This window comes from Octopus sinensis, linkage group LG14 (assembly GCF_006345805.1).
Source record: "Octopus sinensis linkage group LG14, ASM634580v1, whole genome shotgun sequence".
Taxonomy (NCBI): domain Eukaryota; kingdom Metazoa; phylum Mollusca; class Cephalopoda; order Octopoda; family Octopodidae; genus Octopus; species Octopus sinensis.
This window is the reverse complement of record NC_043010.1, coordinates 47,668,778-47,686,334: the sequence shown is the minus strand read 5'-3', so window position 1 is coordinate 47,686,334 and position 17,557 is coordinate 47,668,778. Positions and strand designations below refer to the sequence as shown.

Below are 17,557 nucleotides of genomic sequence, written 5' to 3'. Positions count from 1 at the left end.
TGAATCAGATCTCTTTTCTTGTGAGCCAATGATAGATGGCTGAGCTAGGTCTCCTCTGAACTTATTGCCATAATTAGGTGACATTTACCTTTACACTTTCTTACGTTTTTTACCCAGGGTCTTGAGAGTGAACTGAAGAAATTACGAGGGATCATTCAAGAAATAATGGTAGCTTTCGATGAATTGGTGAATGCATTATTTCAGAAACACACCCAGGTGTTGATTGCAGTCTATCAGGTGAGCTAAACACTTTGCTTATTCTGGGACGGGAAATTGGTGTGGTGTGTTTTACTTGTTTACTTATTTACTTGTTTCAGTCATTAGACTGTGGCCATGATGGGACACTACCTTTGACAATTTTTTTAGTCAAATGAATCCATTCCGGTAGTTATTTTTTTATAAGCAAGGTACTTATTCTACCAATCTCTTTTGCCAAACTGCCAAGTTACAGGGATGTAAACAAACCAGCACCAGTTATCAAGCAATATTGGAGGACAAACGCATACACAACAAACACACACATACACACACATACACACACACACATACAAGGGGCTTCTTTTCAGCTTCCGTCTACCAAATCCACTCACAAGGCTTTGGTTGGCCTGAGGATATAATAGAAGACACTAGCCCAAGGTGACATACTGTGGGACTGAACCCGGAACCATGTGGTTAGGAAGCAAGCTTCTTACACACACACACATCTGCCTGCCTGTGTGCTTGTCTGCATGCCTACATGCATGCCTGCCTACCTTTCTGTCTGTCTGTTTGTCTGTATGTATTTATGTATGTAATTATGTATGAATGCATGCATGTATGTATGCAGTTATGTATGTATGTATGTATGTATGTATGTATGTATGTATGTATGTATGTATGCATGCATGCATGTATGTTAATGTGTATATAGGGGTGTATGGATGGATGGATTGGCAGACATATAGATAGACAGAGGATGGATAGATGACTAGACGGATGGAATAGTTGAATGAATGGATAAGATGGGATGGATGAACGGATAACTTTTTATGGCTTAGAGGAAAAGGACTGTTCTTGGAAGGGCCTGTCAGGCTGGCAGCTGGTAGAAAAATGCCATGGCCACAGTCTAATGACTGAAACAAGTAAAAGATAGAAGATAAAAAGCTATCCTTTCAGTGTTCTTTGCTGATTTTCATCCTATAATCTCTAGTCTGATGGAAAATTAATTCCACAATAAATCTTCTCTTGCCATTTCAACAGGAGGAACTGAAGCTAAACCGTATCAAAATGAATCTGATGTTGGAAGATGAATTTGCTGTTTATGAAAAGCATCTGATTTGGGAAAGGAACAGCATGAGAACTCATGTGGTAATGTATAATACATGTGCTTTTTATAGCACTTCTGTGCATGTAGGAATGCACATGATTGCATGTGTTTGTCCATGTGTATACATTCATATATATATATATATATGAATGTATACACATGGACAAACATGTATAGTATATATATATATAACAATAATATTAAGGAATGGCCTTAATAGGCCATTCAACTCACTAAAACGAGCAGCTAAACTCAAACCGCTAAATAGTAGTAATTCAGAAATCAAAGGAAAATTAAAAACATTTACCCTAATCATCTTTGGACTATGCATAGTTTCGACGTACTTTTTGGCAAACCGGCTTAATTAAATTAAATTAAATTTAATCAAGTCAATTTATCACTGGCCCGTCTCATCGGCAATATATATATATACTAGCAGTATAGCCCAGCGTTACTCGGGCTTGTTTTCTTTTCGACCCTTTAGAATTGGAATTTTTGAAAAGTAAAAATTTTGCATTATGTAGCTTGTTATTCTCTTGTTATTCTCTTTCTGGTTGAAATACACAAAAAAATGGTGACACAGCAGTCAAAGAATCATAATAAATAGGTGCCAGACAGTGGCTCTCATGGCTTCTGATCTTAACTGATTGGAAGTGTTATCATGTACAGTGTTTTGTCTTGGTATAAAAGATGGGCTACAGCAAATATTCTGTTCAATACCATAAATTTGCTTGTCAGTTGTTTGACCTTTACCAGTTGATCATGTCCCTTAGTGGCTGACGGTATGTGCATCGCTGATCATGAGCAGAAGTAGTGGGGGAGCATCATAGCCATGTGTTGAAAGGAATTCTTGGAGGTTTGGATAATTCACCTTTGGAAACGTGGGTGGTTTGTTCAACATCCTTAAACAATCCTTATTCAGGGACCTTTTGAGTGGGATGGGCTACTTGACCAGAAGAAAATTCTAACTGGGCCCCACCTGCAAGGTCATGCGCTGTTTATCTTGATATGAGATCACCATGTCGCGCACATATGGTTGTGATGCATGTGCCTAGTGTACGCTTATCAGATGGGTAGTCATGATGGGTATACTGGGCTTCGTATATTTTACCCCAGTGTCACTTTGATGGCATGCACTGCTCTCTCACTCAATGATGATGATAATAACAGCAACAATAATAATGAGCTTATTGTATACAAAACACCCACAATTTCCTTGTCTTCGTTCACATCAATGCTTTGTTTGAAACTAACCATATATTTCTCAATATTTATTTCCATGTTATTTTTTTTCCAGGATAACATTGTTCAACATGTACAAGACTCCGAGAAAAGAATGGCAGATTATCGAGTGAAATATGAACAACTTTTGTTAGAAGACAGACAGTTGGATAAGGGTTTCAGAAATGAATTCCTTGGTGTTGCTGTGGTTTTTCTAGAGACTCTCTACAAGCTATTCCGGAAACGTCCAAGGTAAGATACATTATTTACATTATCTACATTCAACGGATATTTGTCCTCATCTTGTTTGTTGGTAACATAATGTTTCGGCTGATATACCCTCCAGCCTTCTTTGGGAGTCTTGGGAAAATTTTGAACCTGGGTTCTCATTCCTAAGGTATTTTTTGATGTTATTATTATTGTTGTTGTTGTTGTTATTATTATCATTATTATTATTATTATTATTATTATTATTATTATTATTTATTATTATTATTATTATTATTCTTGTTCAGGTCACTGCTTGGAATCGAACTCGGAATCTTTGGGTTAGTAGCCTGTGCTCTTAACCACTATGCCATATGCCTGTTGGCATAATGGTTAAGAGTGCAGGCTACTAACCCCAAGATTCCGAGATCGATTCCAAGCAGTGACCTGAACAATAATAATAATAATAACAATAATAATAATAATAATAATAATAATAATAATAATAATAACATCGAAAAATACCTTAGGAATGAGAACCCAGGTTTGAAATTTCCCCAAGACACCTGAAGAAGGCTGGAGGGTATATCAGCCAAAACACTGTGTTAATAACACCAAACAAGATGAGGACAAATATTTAATCTTTCTATTATATGTAATTTTTCTAAATGGTATAATTTAATTTTTCATTACTGAATTGATAAAAGCAATATGTTGTTCTTGGTGAGAAACTCATGGGTGAGAAGATCTCTGTGACAGGATGCATTGTTGGCATGAAGAATCCAATTCTTCATGAAAAGTTCCTGGCTTTAAGGCTATCACAAAAGGCCTGGTTAGAAGCCCCTTTTACAGGGCTTAGAAAAACTGAAGGTCTTCTGCAATAAGCGTATGAATCTGAGAGGGGAATATGTTGAATAAAATCATAATTAATTGATTCTCCTGTATTTTCTTTTACCCAAAGCCAGGAACTTCTTAGTAATCCCTTGTTATTTTATTTATTCCTCATGTCCAATTACATCCAACTTTACAATCCCAGGAGCACCATTTTTTTCTAATGTTTTGCTCTGAAGGATGTGGTTGTGCTCAGAGTCATTGCAGGGCTGACCTCCAAGTGCCATGAGATTGACATGATCGACAGACATTCTTCTTGAACAGTTTAACATAGATGACTGCAGGAAAAATGATAAGCATGGTAGCATGTACAGAAAGAGGGCATTCTGGTGAGGAAGGATTGTAGAAAAATTACTAGTGCAGGATCTAGTAGGAGAGTAAACAAAATATCGATGATGCAAGGGAGAGAGTTAAGTAAGTCAAGGGGAATTCACTAGAAGTGGAATAAGATACAGGATGTCCGGGGAGCAGAAGGCATTGTAATAGCTACAGAAAAGCTAGGAGAAGACAACATGTTTGTGGACCAGTGGTTGGAGTTTGGCAGAGCAGATATGAGTTGATAGAAGCTGTCTGATAGAACGAGGAGGAGAACAGAACTTCAAAGTTAAATCAAGGATTCAGAGTACATGGATACAATAGGATAAAGTAAACCAGGAACAAATTTCACAGGATGATCTACTTTTGATGTCAGCCGGATGAATCCAGGTTGTGATTGGTTCTACATTTGATGTGGGGGGAATTAAATAAAGTGAGTTGTGCCAGTTCCTCAAGAAGTTATAGATTTGCTGAAGTCTGCATTTTCTTGCTATGGAGAGCTCTTTTCTCTTTGAAGTACAGTCAAATATTCTGGCAACCAACAAAGGTGGTGTAAATGAGGAGGTATAAAGCAAGCAGCTTCATGCTAGTCAATCATATCAGGCTATAGGGCCTTTCTCTTTCTGCCTGTTTCTCTTTCTACATAGTTCTGGACAACTACATAACCTACTGGTAGAGTTGACACTTTCTGTTATAGCATTACATGCTGTGATAGAGGCATCCTTGTCCCTTTGGTTGAGCAGAAAAACTGATTTATTTTTAGTGAAGATCCTTGAACTATTTGTTTGGCATTGAGTTTCAGACGCTCCTATATCACTTGTTAAGCACTGATTTTGTTATGATGTAACAAAATCAGTGCTGTGTATAATTTCTATAGAAAATTCTGTAGAGACAACAGCAACAAGTGATGTAATAGCACTGCTAACACAGTAGAACACAGTACTGACTTATAAAATGTTTAACATATTTTGTAGTATATTATGGTTGCATAATGAAGTATAGTGTCCATATAGATAATTAATGCTCCTATATCACTATTGTTACTAGAAATGTAGTGGATCGGTGATTTGTCTGTTGGAAACTTGGAAATCAATTGTAATATAAGATAAAACATTTGTTAGATGTTTTTTAAAAATCTTTTGTGCTTTACATTATATTGGGTTGTCCGGAAAGTTCAAGCTGATTTATAGTAGCTTACCTTTCGACTTATTTTAGAACATGGTTGAGTCCACAAAATAGGATTTGACTACACCTCCATTTAGAGCACAGTTTAAGCTATCTTTTCGTGGAAGAAGGTTTATGTTCCTATAGTCTGTGTTAATTCTGTAACTCTTTAAAATGGAAGATAAGAAAGTTCATTTTTCGGCACTTGATGCTTTGGGAATCAGACAAAAATTGCTGCAGCTTGGCTGGGATATGTTAACCCACCTTCCATATTCACTAGATATTGCTCCTTTGGATTTCCACTTATTCAGGTCTCTGCAGAATAGTCTTAATGGTAAAAATTTCAATTCCTTGGATGATGTGAAAAGATACCTTGATGAATTCTTTGCCATGAAACCACCTGAATTCTGGGAAGAAGGTATTTTCAAGTTAAAGGAAAGATGGAGATGCATTGTGCAACAAAATGGTTCATATTTGGTTGATTAAAAATGTAATGGCAAGTATTTATTGACCTTTTTCTTTCCTTTAAAAATCAGCACAAACTTCCCGGACAACCCAATAGAAATTTCTTCATATAATGGTAAAAGATTCTCTTTAAATTTCTTCCTTTTTTTTTTTTACATACATTGGTCAGTTTTTGGTTTTGTTGTGGCTACTCAACTGATTGATTACTTTTGCCTCCCTTCTAACATTTCTACTATTTTAGGGCTTATAAATTCAAAACACCAGATACAATGCCATCTGGGGACATTGTGATGCAAAGCATATATCACCAAAGGAAAATTGTGATTGCTCAACAAGGGAATGCTTCAATTGCAGCTGCTCTTAAGGAATTTGACAATGACAGCCAACAGCCAGAAGGCTTAGACCAAAATACTTGGGTAAAGTTATGCGAGTTAAGAAGAAATAAGCTTAAAAAAGAAGAAGAGGTAAGATTAGTGGCAATGAGAAATGGTTTCAGTCGTCTCTCTCTCTCTCTCTCTCTCTCTCTCTCTCTCTCTCTCTCTCTCTCTCTCTCTCTCTTTTCATTTCTTTTTCTGTTTTCTGCACTATGACAGATAATGAAAAGTATTTTAACATTTGCTGAGATGGGCGATTTCCACCAGCATAAAATAGAGCAGCTGGAGAAATCACATGCTGAAATGGATGAGATTGAAATGAAAATAAAGAAGTAAGTCTTCCTTTGTATCTTCCAAGTCCAAAGTAAAGTAATGTCTCTTAGACTTTTAACCCTTCAACATTCAGATTACTCTCTCATATATAATGCTTATTTATTCACATTGTTTTGAATTAATCTTTTACTTCTTTCAGCCATTAGACAGTCATAACCCTGAAGAATTTTAACTTGAATGAATTAACTCCAATATTTATTTTTTAAGCCTGGTGCCTATTCTATTGGTATCTTAGCCGAACTGCTAAGTTACAGGGATGTAAATACACCAACAGTGGTTGTCAAGCAGTGGTGAGGGACAAACACAGACACAAAACACACACAAGCACTCCCCCGCCCCCGCCACACACAAGATGGGTTTCCACACAGTTTCTGTCTACCAAATTCATTCAGAAGGCCTTGGTCAGCCTGGGTTTATAGTAGGAGGTAGTTGTCAAAAGTGCCACATAGTGGGACTGAGCCTGAAGCCACATGCTTGCAAAGTAAACTACTTACCACACAACCATACCAGTATCAATAACTGTTATCAATAAGATTACTGTTGAGCCTTGTCTGTAGGAAAACAGGTTGCTGGCTACCATGTTTGATGATTTATATCCCATTGTACAGGGGCTGTATTGTGTCCATGGCCAAGAGACTTTACTCTAACTGGCTCAGTCCACTAAGCTGTAAATCAAACCTCATTAAACAGCATCAAGATACTGTAACTACACACATCAAGGAGTTACTTATGCAACACCACACTCTCTCTTTACATAAACTAGCAGTATCGCCTGGCGTTGCTCAGGTTTGTTTCGGCCCTTTAGAATTGGAATTTTTGAAAAGTAAAAATTTTGCATTATGTAGCTTGTTATTCTCTTTAAGTGAACATTTTTCTGGTTGAAATACACCGAAAAATAGCGACACAGCAGTCAGCAAATCGTAAAAAATAGGGATTTTCATAGAAAAAAAACACCTTTTTGATGTAAATAATTTTTGGTGTTAACATGGTCCGATTTGAATTTTTTCTTCTATGGAAGGAAGAGCAAGCCTTCTTCTATCATACTCTCAATTTTGGTCAACTTGTGCCACAGGGTCTCGGAGGAGATAGTGTTAGTTGAAGGCTACCAAACCTGCCACACACAGACAACTTCAGCTTTATATATAGAGAGATAGCAAATGACTAAAACAACTAAAGTTACTGCAAGTTCTAGACTCCCTCTCTCTCTTTCGGAGAGGCACAAGCACCTACACGCACACATGCACACACGGCAGTAACTTCCACCTACCGAATTGAATCACAAAGCTCCGGTCAGCTCGGGGCTATAGTGAAAGACACCTACCCAAAGTGCCACGCAGTGGGACTGAACCCGAAACCATATAGCTAGGAAGCAAGCCGTAATTGCTAATTATCTTTCATGGTAACTCAGCATACAAATACATATATCTATTTAGAATTGCTAATAAAGACTAATGTTTGTCATCACGGTCAGAACGTACTCTGGCTTTAATTAGTTACCGATCCACTACAACAGCAGTCCCAAAACTATGAGCTGATTTCATGCAGGATAACACTTCTATGAACTGAGAGATCACAAACATGACAAGATGTAATAAATTTCATAATATGTAATTTCATTATTACATATATGTAATTGTTTATCTTTTACTTATTTCAGTCATTAGACTGTGACCATACTGGGGCACCACCTCAAAGAATTTTAGTCGAACAAGTCAACTCCAGTACTTATCATTATTTTGTTAAGCCTGGTACTTATTCTATCAGTCTCTTTTGCCAAACTGTTACAGGGATATAAACACACCAACACCAGTTGAGAAGCAGTAGTTGGGGAGAAACATAGACACTGAGACATATATAATACATATATATATTACATATATAGTACAAATATATAATATATATATAAATACGTATGTATATATTTCATAAAATTTTTAGGGAAATTTTCAAAAAATTTGTCAAAAATTTTGGGGGAAATTTTCAAAATTTTTGAGGAAATATGTATGTATATATACATACATATCATCATCATCACCGTTGTCATTGTTTAATGTCCATCTTCCATGCGTGCATGAGTAAGATGATTGACAGGAGCCAGCCAGGTAGTGAAACAACAACAACAACAATATCGTAAAAAAAGGAAAAAATACCTTAGGAATGAGAATCCAGGTTCGAAATTTCCCCAAGACACCAGAAGAAGGCTGGAGGGTATATCAGCCGAAACGTGTTAACAACAAACAAAATGAGGACAAATATCTGTCGAATGTAAATAATGTAAATAATGTAATGCTTGTTTGTTCGCATTGTTTTGAAATAATCATGAATTACCTCGTGGCTTTGTGAATTTGATGAGGTAACTTTTAATTTTCAGAATGAAATTGTAGGGTGGGTATGAAAGGCTAGATCTGGGTGGTTTGAATATAAACAGGTAGAATATTTTTGTTGGATATGGCAAGCTAATTTACTTAGGTAAGGCTAAACAAGCTCCAACTCACTCAAGAAATATCTTTTGAAGCCATGACACTGTCGAAAGCCTTTTTATAATTTGTCCTAAATATATATACTTGTTTTCAGATGCTTAACCCTTGTTTCATAAGTTTAAGTAATATAAAATTTGCCTTTCATAAGTCTGAAATCATTCTAGTTATAAAGGACAAAATGGGAATATGTATCATATTTGATGGTGCATGTGAAAACCCATAGGATATTGATAAATAAACAATTGAGAAAAATGGGGTCAAAGTCAAAATAGTGAAGAAACAGGTCCCCACATCACATTTCATTTTTTAATAGAAATATGTTGTGTTTCTCAGTTAGTGACATCTCACATGTGTTTTCATGCATCGTCATATATATGATGTATGAAAGCCAGGGAAATATATTCTGCATATCACATATGACACACAGGACATGCAAAGGGTTAAGCGTTCTTTTTAAAAGACCCTCAGCCATTTTTCAGATTTTACATCTGTTTGAGAACTAAACATTGCCTAATTGAAGTTCACTTTGGTTTCATTGTAGACTGAAGAGAGACAAACAACAATTCCACATTGACATTGATATACAGCTTTTGATAAAGCAGGGACAAGTGGAGTTAGAACATGATGCTCTGATTCATAATTCCCAAGGGGCTGTCCTAATACACCGCAGCATTATTGAAGAACTTAACACCAAAATTAAGGTATTTATTTTAATTGCACAAAGTTTGCATGATTGTGTGATAATGTAAACATGAATGATTTGTGTAACTATGTGTTTTCTGGTGTTTATAATAATAAATAAAATAAATGTGCCCTTTTAAAACCTAGCCGGGCTCATGGGCCTAGTTTCCCGGTTTCAATGGTGTATGTGTTCCCCAGCTGGATTGGACGCCAGTCCATCGCAGCGTTACTCATTTTTGCCAGCTGAGTGGACTGGAGCAATGTGAAATGAAGTGTTTTGCTCAAGAACACAACGCATTGTCTGGTCCAGAAATCGAAACCACAATCTTATGATCATGATGTTGACACCCTAACCACTAAGCCACGTGCCTCCACTTTCTGGTGTTTATACTGTAGTAATATATGTAATGTGTATATGTATGGATCTCATAAATTTTTTTCTTTTGGGGGGAAAAGGAGTTATCTTAGTTTGCCATGGAGAGAGGAAGTATTTAAGGTTTCAAGAACAGTTCATTTCTGAAGAAAAAAGTCAGTTGGATTTTACTAATTCATTAACCATTAGTCTTATGATTATAATTGTAAGGGTTAAACTATATTGGGAATGGACATTCTATTTTGAACAGATGTTGGTGCAAAGTTCACAAGAGAACCCTGAAAAAAATTTCAGATGTTGTTTCACTATATGTAAGGTTTAATAAGTAATTATTATAATAATTATAGTATCATTATTATAATAAGCAATTATTGTAATAATCATTAATAAGTAACAAAAAATTACTTTTTAATTCAATAAGTAAAAACATCAAAAAGTATTTTAAACAGGATTTCTTTCTCAGAATGAAATATATTAAAGATTTGTTACATATATTAAATTAAATTTTGATTCAACATAAATACTTAATTACTTTCTTTCTTGCTTTCTCTCTCTCTCTCTCTCTCTCTCTCTCTCTCTCTAGTTCTCTTCCTTGAAAGAAGAGTTAATTTGGGGATTGAACAGTGCCTTCACTCAAACGACAACATCTTGAACTTACAATAATTGTATATATTTGACCATTGATGTGTTTCATTGGAATAGTTTCATATCATGACCTTTACATGAGGGAACTTGAAACTATGGTCTTTAAAAAGACACAGTTGGGTGGAACAAGCCATTGAGAGTTGCATGTCTTGACTATGGATACAGTGCATCCATGTTCAGTTTTCATTCAACAATAAATCTACTGACAACTGGGACAAATAATTCAGAGAATAGGACAATTCAGAAACAAAGAATTAACCTTACTAATTAGTCTTTTATATTTTGGCAATTTCAGGAACTTGGAGAACAGAAAATTTCTAGTATGGTTGAAAGCAAAAACTTCAAAAAGCAAATATTTCATAAAGAATGGTAAGTGATACTATAATAGACTTTATATTAAAAGAAGGATTTCAGAATACATGTTGGTAGTATAAGAGTGATGACTGGAATGGTAAATGTTTTGGACACTTTCATGGTGTGTTCGAGTTAGATGTGTCATGTAACAAGGATTCTAACTTTGGCAAATTGCTAAAAAAATTGTAAAGCAGGATGCTGGATCTCTATTAGTTCTGATAATAAGTGCCCAGCTGTTTGATTAACTGGGTCCCCTGCTCATTGAATTAGGGTGTAAGTGACTGAACATGTCCTTCTGTAATAAGTAATTTAAAGGCGATATCAATTTGACACTTAATTGACAATTTCAATCTATCTGAAGGGCTTTTACAGTTTTCCTTCTGTCCAATTTCATTCCCTAGATTTGGGTTCACTTGAACTTATGGTAAATGACATTTGCCCAAGATACTATACAGTGAGAGCAAACCTGGGCTCTCATGAATATGAAGCAAACTTCTTAGCCATTTGGCTATACTGTGTTAGGAAGACCTAAGTACATAAAGACTACTATATTTATTTCATTGAATCCAGAAAAACAAAAAGCCTCTGCACCCAAAGTGAAATTAAACTAATTACAATGAGACACTTTACAATTTTTATCTCTTGACAAGCTTAGATTGCTACAATAATGGTTTCTTTCAACATAACACAAGTTCTTGTGTTGAAGAATGAAATGAAAGTCGATCCAAATCTGACTTGAAATGAAAATGTAAAGGGATGGAACTCTAAAATTTTGACTAGAGAGTCAGATTTTGCATATTTTTTTACCACCTCATTATCTTATTTGAATTCAGAATGTAAACAGCTGAAAGAAATATCACAAAGCATTTTGTTTGATGTGCTAACAATTCTGCCAATAACTATGATAATAAAATTTGCCAAAAAGCTAGATTTATTTAAAGAATGAGTATGGAAATGTACTGTAACCATTTATGAACACTTATTGAGTTTCTAATAAAAGTTTTACTGATTTTGCATCTTATTTATGGCTGGAAATTACTTGTATAATGAGTACAAAAAGAAAAAAATTGTTCAACTAGGAACTGAATCCTTGTTGCAAACTTCATGAGACAGGAGTTTACTGAAACTTGATGGTTCTAGTGTTTAATACTTGGAGTTGTTAATCATTTTTCTTTCAGGGAACACAGAAAAATGATGATGATGATGGAAGATCTAAAACAAAAGATGAATATAGTAAAATTCATGAAAGTGACCCGTGAAGTACAAAAGGTAAGTTGTGGCAAGAAAGATATGAAACCGCTATAACCCACTTTATTTTCTCTTGTTATTTTTTCTGTTCTTTGATATATTCAAATTCAGACCAGTAGCAGTTACCATCAATTACCAAAAACTATGTGTACATGGACTGATAAGGTTATAGATGGTCTCATTTATATGGTGAATGTGCTCACAAGCCAATCTCCAATTCTGGAGGGTTGATTAGACAACACTTGAGGCTGGAGGTAAAGTTTAGTCTGTGGCTTTTAATCATCATAAAGACCTCCTTTTCTGCTAAAGCCTCCACCCTGTCCTCAATGCCTTGTCTAAAAGCTATTTCTTTGGCTTCATGGTTAATGCTATTAAGGGCTTGAGTAGCTCCCTTCCTGTATATTAGTGTAATGCTATTGTTGTGTGGCTATGCATATGTTTAGTGGTGATGCATGTTTATCATTATCTGTTCTATTTAATTTTTTGTCATGTCTGAAAAAAGTGAAGTTCTATTAGAAATATTAAGCCTATGGATGTCTACCTGAAGTTTACTTTGAAAAAAATTAGAAGACTTAGGAAATTTCAGCAGTAGTATGATGTCCAGTTTCAAAGGCTTCTAGCTCCTTGATCATGGGTGGGAATTTCTTGGACTGAAGACCAGTGTTTGGACTCCACAGGTAGTTTTGCTTGGTTAAAGCTCTGCTTTGAATAGTGAAAAATGCATCTGGACTGATGCATTGCTTCAAATGGAGAATACTTTGAAGGCGATAAAGGTGTAAATATGTAAAACTAAGTGAATAAAATAATATTGCAAAATTCAGGTTTCTTTTGGGTATCCCTCTTGTGTGCGTATGTATATATATATATATATATATATATATATATATCAAAAGGATGTGTTATAATATTATTCCACATATACAAAAACAGCCATACCAACAATCCAACATACCTCCATCATCAGCTGCTCCACGGATATCATTATGGTTTCGACACCTGGGCAGTACCATTCAATGCAGTGGTGTCAACAGCACTAAAAGAAGTTATGTTTGGGGACAAACATACCAAAAACACATTTATCCTATGTACAACAATATTCAATCTAAATGTAAGCAGGATTAAACAAGCATATACATTATTACATATACTTTATACGCACTTTTGACAAGTTGTGGTGCAACTATTATACAATATTATATTCATTATTATTATTATTATTATTATTACTAACTTTAAAATTAAACTACAACAAGAAACACATAAATCTATGTACATCTGTATCGGTATTAATAGTAAACCTACAATAACTAAATTATACGCTAAATAGTGGCCAATCTTTAAGTCCATACACATAATAATAATCCCACCAGTCTTCCATAATTACTACTATAATAAAAGAAAGTGAAAGCTTTATTTTAATTCTCTCCCAAACAAAACATGATTGAATTTAATTTAATGAAAGATATAATAATTATGAATGAAATACATTATTTCATAATTTAAAAGTTAATAATAAAAACACAACATGCTCTTACAAGCTATAATGTAACATTAAATTTATTAAATAGGAACTAATAAAAGTATACTTGTAATTAACTATTATTATAAAACTTTGTTACGATTAACACTACATTAAAACTGTTTAAAAGATAATAAAACTGCAAAGTATTATATATATATATATGTATGTGCGCGTGTGTGTGTGTGTGTGTGTGTTTGTGTTATATTTCAGAGTGGCCATTTTCTTTTTTGTTTTGTCAAATAAATGTACGTACTGTATATTTGCGCTTCACATCAGATTTATTATTGTTACTAATTTATGTCTTTTGTCTGGAAATCTTTTGTCACACATCCTGTGACCTCTTCTGTGACTCTCCATCCCATATATCTTCTTCTCTTCTCTCTCTCGCTCTCCCTCTCTCTCTCTCTCTCTCTCTCTCTCTCTATATATATATATATATATATATATAGAGAGAGAGAGAGAGGGAGAGAGAGAGAAGAGAAGGAGATATATGGGATGGAGAGTCACAGAAGAGGTCACAGGATGTGTGACATCCTGTATATATATATATATATATATATATATATATAATAATATAATTCTCTCTCCCTGTTTTTCAACTACAGTTCTCTGTAGGAATTTGTTTACTCTATAACTCACGTGGGTGGAAGCGGGATGAATGCAAAGCTTCATTCGTACTGTTTGAATTTGTTGGTACTGGCAGTCGAAGATGGTTTGTCTGGGTTTACTCATATCAGACGGGTATGTTCGATTTTTAGTGCTCTCAAATCCAAATCTAAGAAATCTTTGAGCTGACGAAGGAAATGTTGAGTTTTAAATTCAACTAATCTAGAAACGTACGTTCTCGAGTAATCTTAATGTTCATGTGATCTTTTGTTATTTTTCCCTCCATACCTACGTGAATTATTTTTGAGTATACATTGTCTGGGAGATTTTTCTTATAGTAGAAGAAATAGCTAAGATTTTTTGGCTGCTATTTCTAAAAGTTCAGTGTGTGGTAAAGTAAATTATTTTACTGAACCCTAATTATATAACGTATATATATATATATATATGTTATAATAATTATTATTTGAGGGAATATAAATCCAAACTTACAGGGAAAAATAATTCAATTTAGAAATACTAAATCAAGTTTCACACAATATAATATATATATATATATATATAAATTGGAAAAAACCCCACCTTTTATCAATTCAAAATGAACAATTAAATTACACCATCTAGAAAATTACATATAATAGAAATATTAAAATGACAATAAAATATCAATGATTAAGTAAATTACAAAAAAAAATTTTAAATAATAAAAACATATATAATAAAACTACAATTGTTAAAATAATATAATTGTTATTTTAATTTTGATATTTCTATTATATGTAATTTTCTAAATGGTGTAATTTAATTGTTCGTTTTGAATTAATAAAAGGTGTTTTTTTTTCTAATTTATATATATATATATATTTCGATTTTGGATTTGGTTTCCAAGATTCTTTATGTGAGTTCGTGTGTTGAAGCATATTCTGTTGTATCTGGGGAGAGTCATTTTCATTTTGTGTCTTATAATTTAACACACTCACCGGTAAAGGGTCAAGACTATTGAAAAGGTTGCAAGACGCAACGGAAAATTTAGGAAAATAAAAATAAGAAATAAGTGGAAATTTTACCGGTGTGTGTGTTAAATTAAAAAGCACAAAAAGAAAATGACTCTCCCCAGACACAACAGTATATATATATATATATATATATATATTTCTCTTTATACACTGACAATGTTTGTGAATTTGCGTGTTTGCATATTCACTATTGTAATTATTTTTTCTATACATTATTTACAAATTTCAGATTACAAACTCACCTATTTTTTTTTCTTTTCTATTTTTCTCTCTCCTCTGAACAGTATTTGGAAGAAGAGAATTATAATGTTTACAATGCTCAACAAACTGACCGACTGGAAAAATTACTTGTTGGAGTTCAGACTGTATGTATACATAAAATCTTTTCTATAACAATATTGAAGTTTGTGAGTTTGTAGGGTTATTAAGTGCATCGGGTAGAATATTTTGCAGTATTCATTCTGGCTCACTGTACCCTGAGTTCAAACTCCACCAACATCAACTTTGTCTTTTATTTTTCATCATCATTATCATCATTGTCATCGTCATCATCATCATCATCATCATCATCATCATTTTAACATCTAATTTTCCATGTTTGCATGGGTCGGATGGAATTTGTTGACGTAAATTTTCTATGACCAGATGCTCTTCCTGTTGCCAACCCTCACCTGTTCCCAAGCAAAGTACTGTTTTCCTTATGGCCTGACATGTTTTTCTATAGAAGATAGGAAATGAACATCCTCTCTCAGACAACAGTGATGCTTATTTACAACTGTCATATGATGTCAGGGCAAGGGTGTGTATGCACACACATGCATGCACATCACAAATATTGGTGTATGTATGTATGTGTGTATGTCCGACCAAGAACCCGCTGGCTTGACACCATCAAGAGTGATACCGGAATGGACATAGCCAATCTGAAAGAAGAGGCCCAGGATAGAACTGACTGGAGGACACTGATCCAACTAGTGACTGAGAGTCGACTTCGACTGAGCGGATAGAGAGAGATGTGTGTATGTATATGTGTGTGTGTGTGTGTGCATATATACTCTCTTTACTTTTTAACTTATTTCAGTCATTTAACTGCGGCCATGCTGGAGCACTGCCCTTAGTCAAACAAATCGACCCCAGGACTTATTCTTTGTAAGCCTAGTACTTATTCTATTGGTCTCTTTTGCCAACCTGCTATGTTACAGGGATGTAAACACACCAGCATTGGTTGTCAAGCAATGCTGAAGGAACAAACACGGACACACAAACATATACACACACATACATATATATATATATATATATATATATATATATATATACATATATACGACAGGCTTCTTTCCGTTTCTGTCTACCAAATCCACCCACAAGGCTTTGGTCAGCTTGAGGTTGCATATTTGTGTGAATAAAATCAGTTTTCTTAGGAATAGAAAAAAAGTCTATCTTTATTTCTTCTTTTGCTGGTGTCTCAAATTTAGGTTAAATCAGTGTTTCTCAAAGGGGAGGCCTATGGGACGGTCGGACAAGTTGTTTTGAGAAAATTTGGTTTAAATGTTTGACAACTCACCACCATCCATTGGACGGGGACGTTTTGCTCATGTATATATATATATATATAGTTAAGTTAAGTTAAGTTAAGTTAATTTTTTGGCTCAAAAAGCAAAAAGCAAGGCCATGTAGGGGGACATGGAATTATGTACAGGGTGGTGTTCATGCAAAGAGTTCAGGCCATTTCTGGTCAAGAGAGACTTTGAACTGAGTGGTCATCGGCATCTTCACTATCTCGTCCGGCAGCTTATTCCACGGATCTGCAATCTGGACGGAGAAAGCCCCTCTCCTTTGATTGAGATGAAATCGTTGCAGATAGAGCTTTTTGGAGTGACCCCGCAGCCGATGCTCTGGAGCAGGAGTGAAGAACAGCTCTTTCAAGAGGTTACACTTTCCGCTTATGATGTTGTGAGCAAGAATGAGATCACCACGGTGTCGTCGTTTTTCTAGAGAATAAAGGTCGAGCATCTTCAGCCTTTCTTCATAAGACAAATTCTTGAGACCAAGAACCATGCAGGTAGCCAGCTTCTGGACTCTTTATATATATATATAATGAGCCACTTTCAGTTTCCATCTACCAAACCCACACACAGAGCTTTGGTTGACCTGACACTTGCCCAAGGTGCCATGCAGTGGGGTTGAACCTGGAACCATGTGGTTGGGAAGCAAGCTTCTTACCATGCAGCCACACCTGCAGAGCATAATTTTATTTTCAAGTTAGTATTTCTTTCATGCTTCCTGAATTAAATATGCTAACACTTACTTTTAACTATACTTGGCAACATTGAGAAATATTTTGTCTATTGAT

At 34.8% G+C, this 17,557-nt stretch overlaps 1 protein-coding gene across 1 annotated transcript in view; it reads left to right on the top strand.

Moving 5' to 3' along the window:
* The window catches only part of LOC115219339 (cilia- and flagella-associated protein 43-like), a 106,811-nt gene that overhangs the window by 83,524 nt on the left and 5,730 nt on the right, over positions 1-17,557 (top strand). The window contains exons 31-39 of the mRNA XM_036509001.1: positions 118-237; positions 1,240-1,347; positions 2,604-2,779; positions 5,811-6,033; positions 6,163-6,275; positions 9,298-9,457; positions 10,751-10,824; positions 11,988-12,078; positions 15,486-15,566. Of these exons, the coding sequence (XP_036364894.1) occupies positions 118-237; positions 1,240-1,347; positions 2,604-2,779; positions 5,811-6,033; positions 6,163-6,275; positions 9,298-9,457; positions 10,751-10,824; positions 11,988-12,078; positions 15,486-15,566 (1,146 nt within the window). The remainder of the gene's footprint in view (positions 1-117; positions 238-1,239; positions 1,348-2,603; positions 2,780-5,810; positions 6,034-6,162; positions 6,276-9,297; positions 9,458-10,750; positions 10,825-11,987; positions 12,079-15,485; positions 15,567-17,557) is intronic.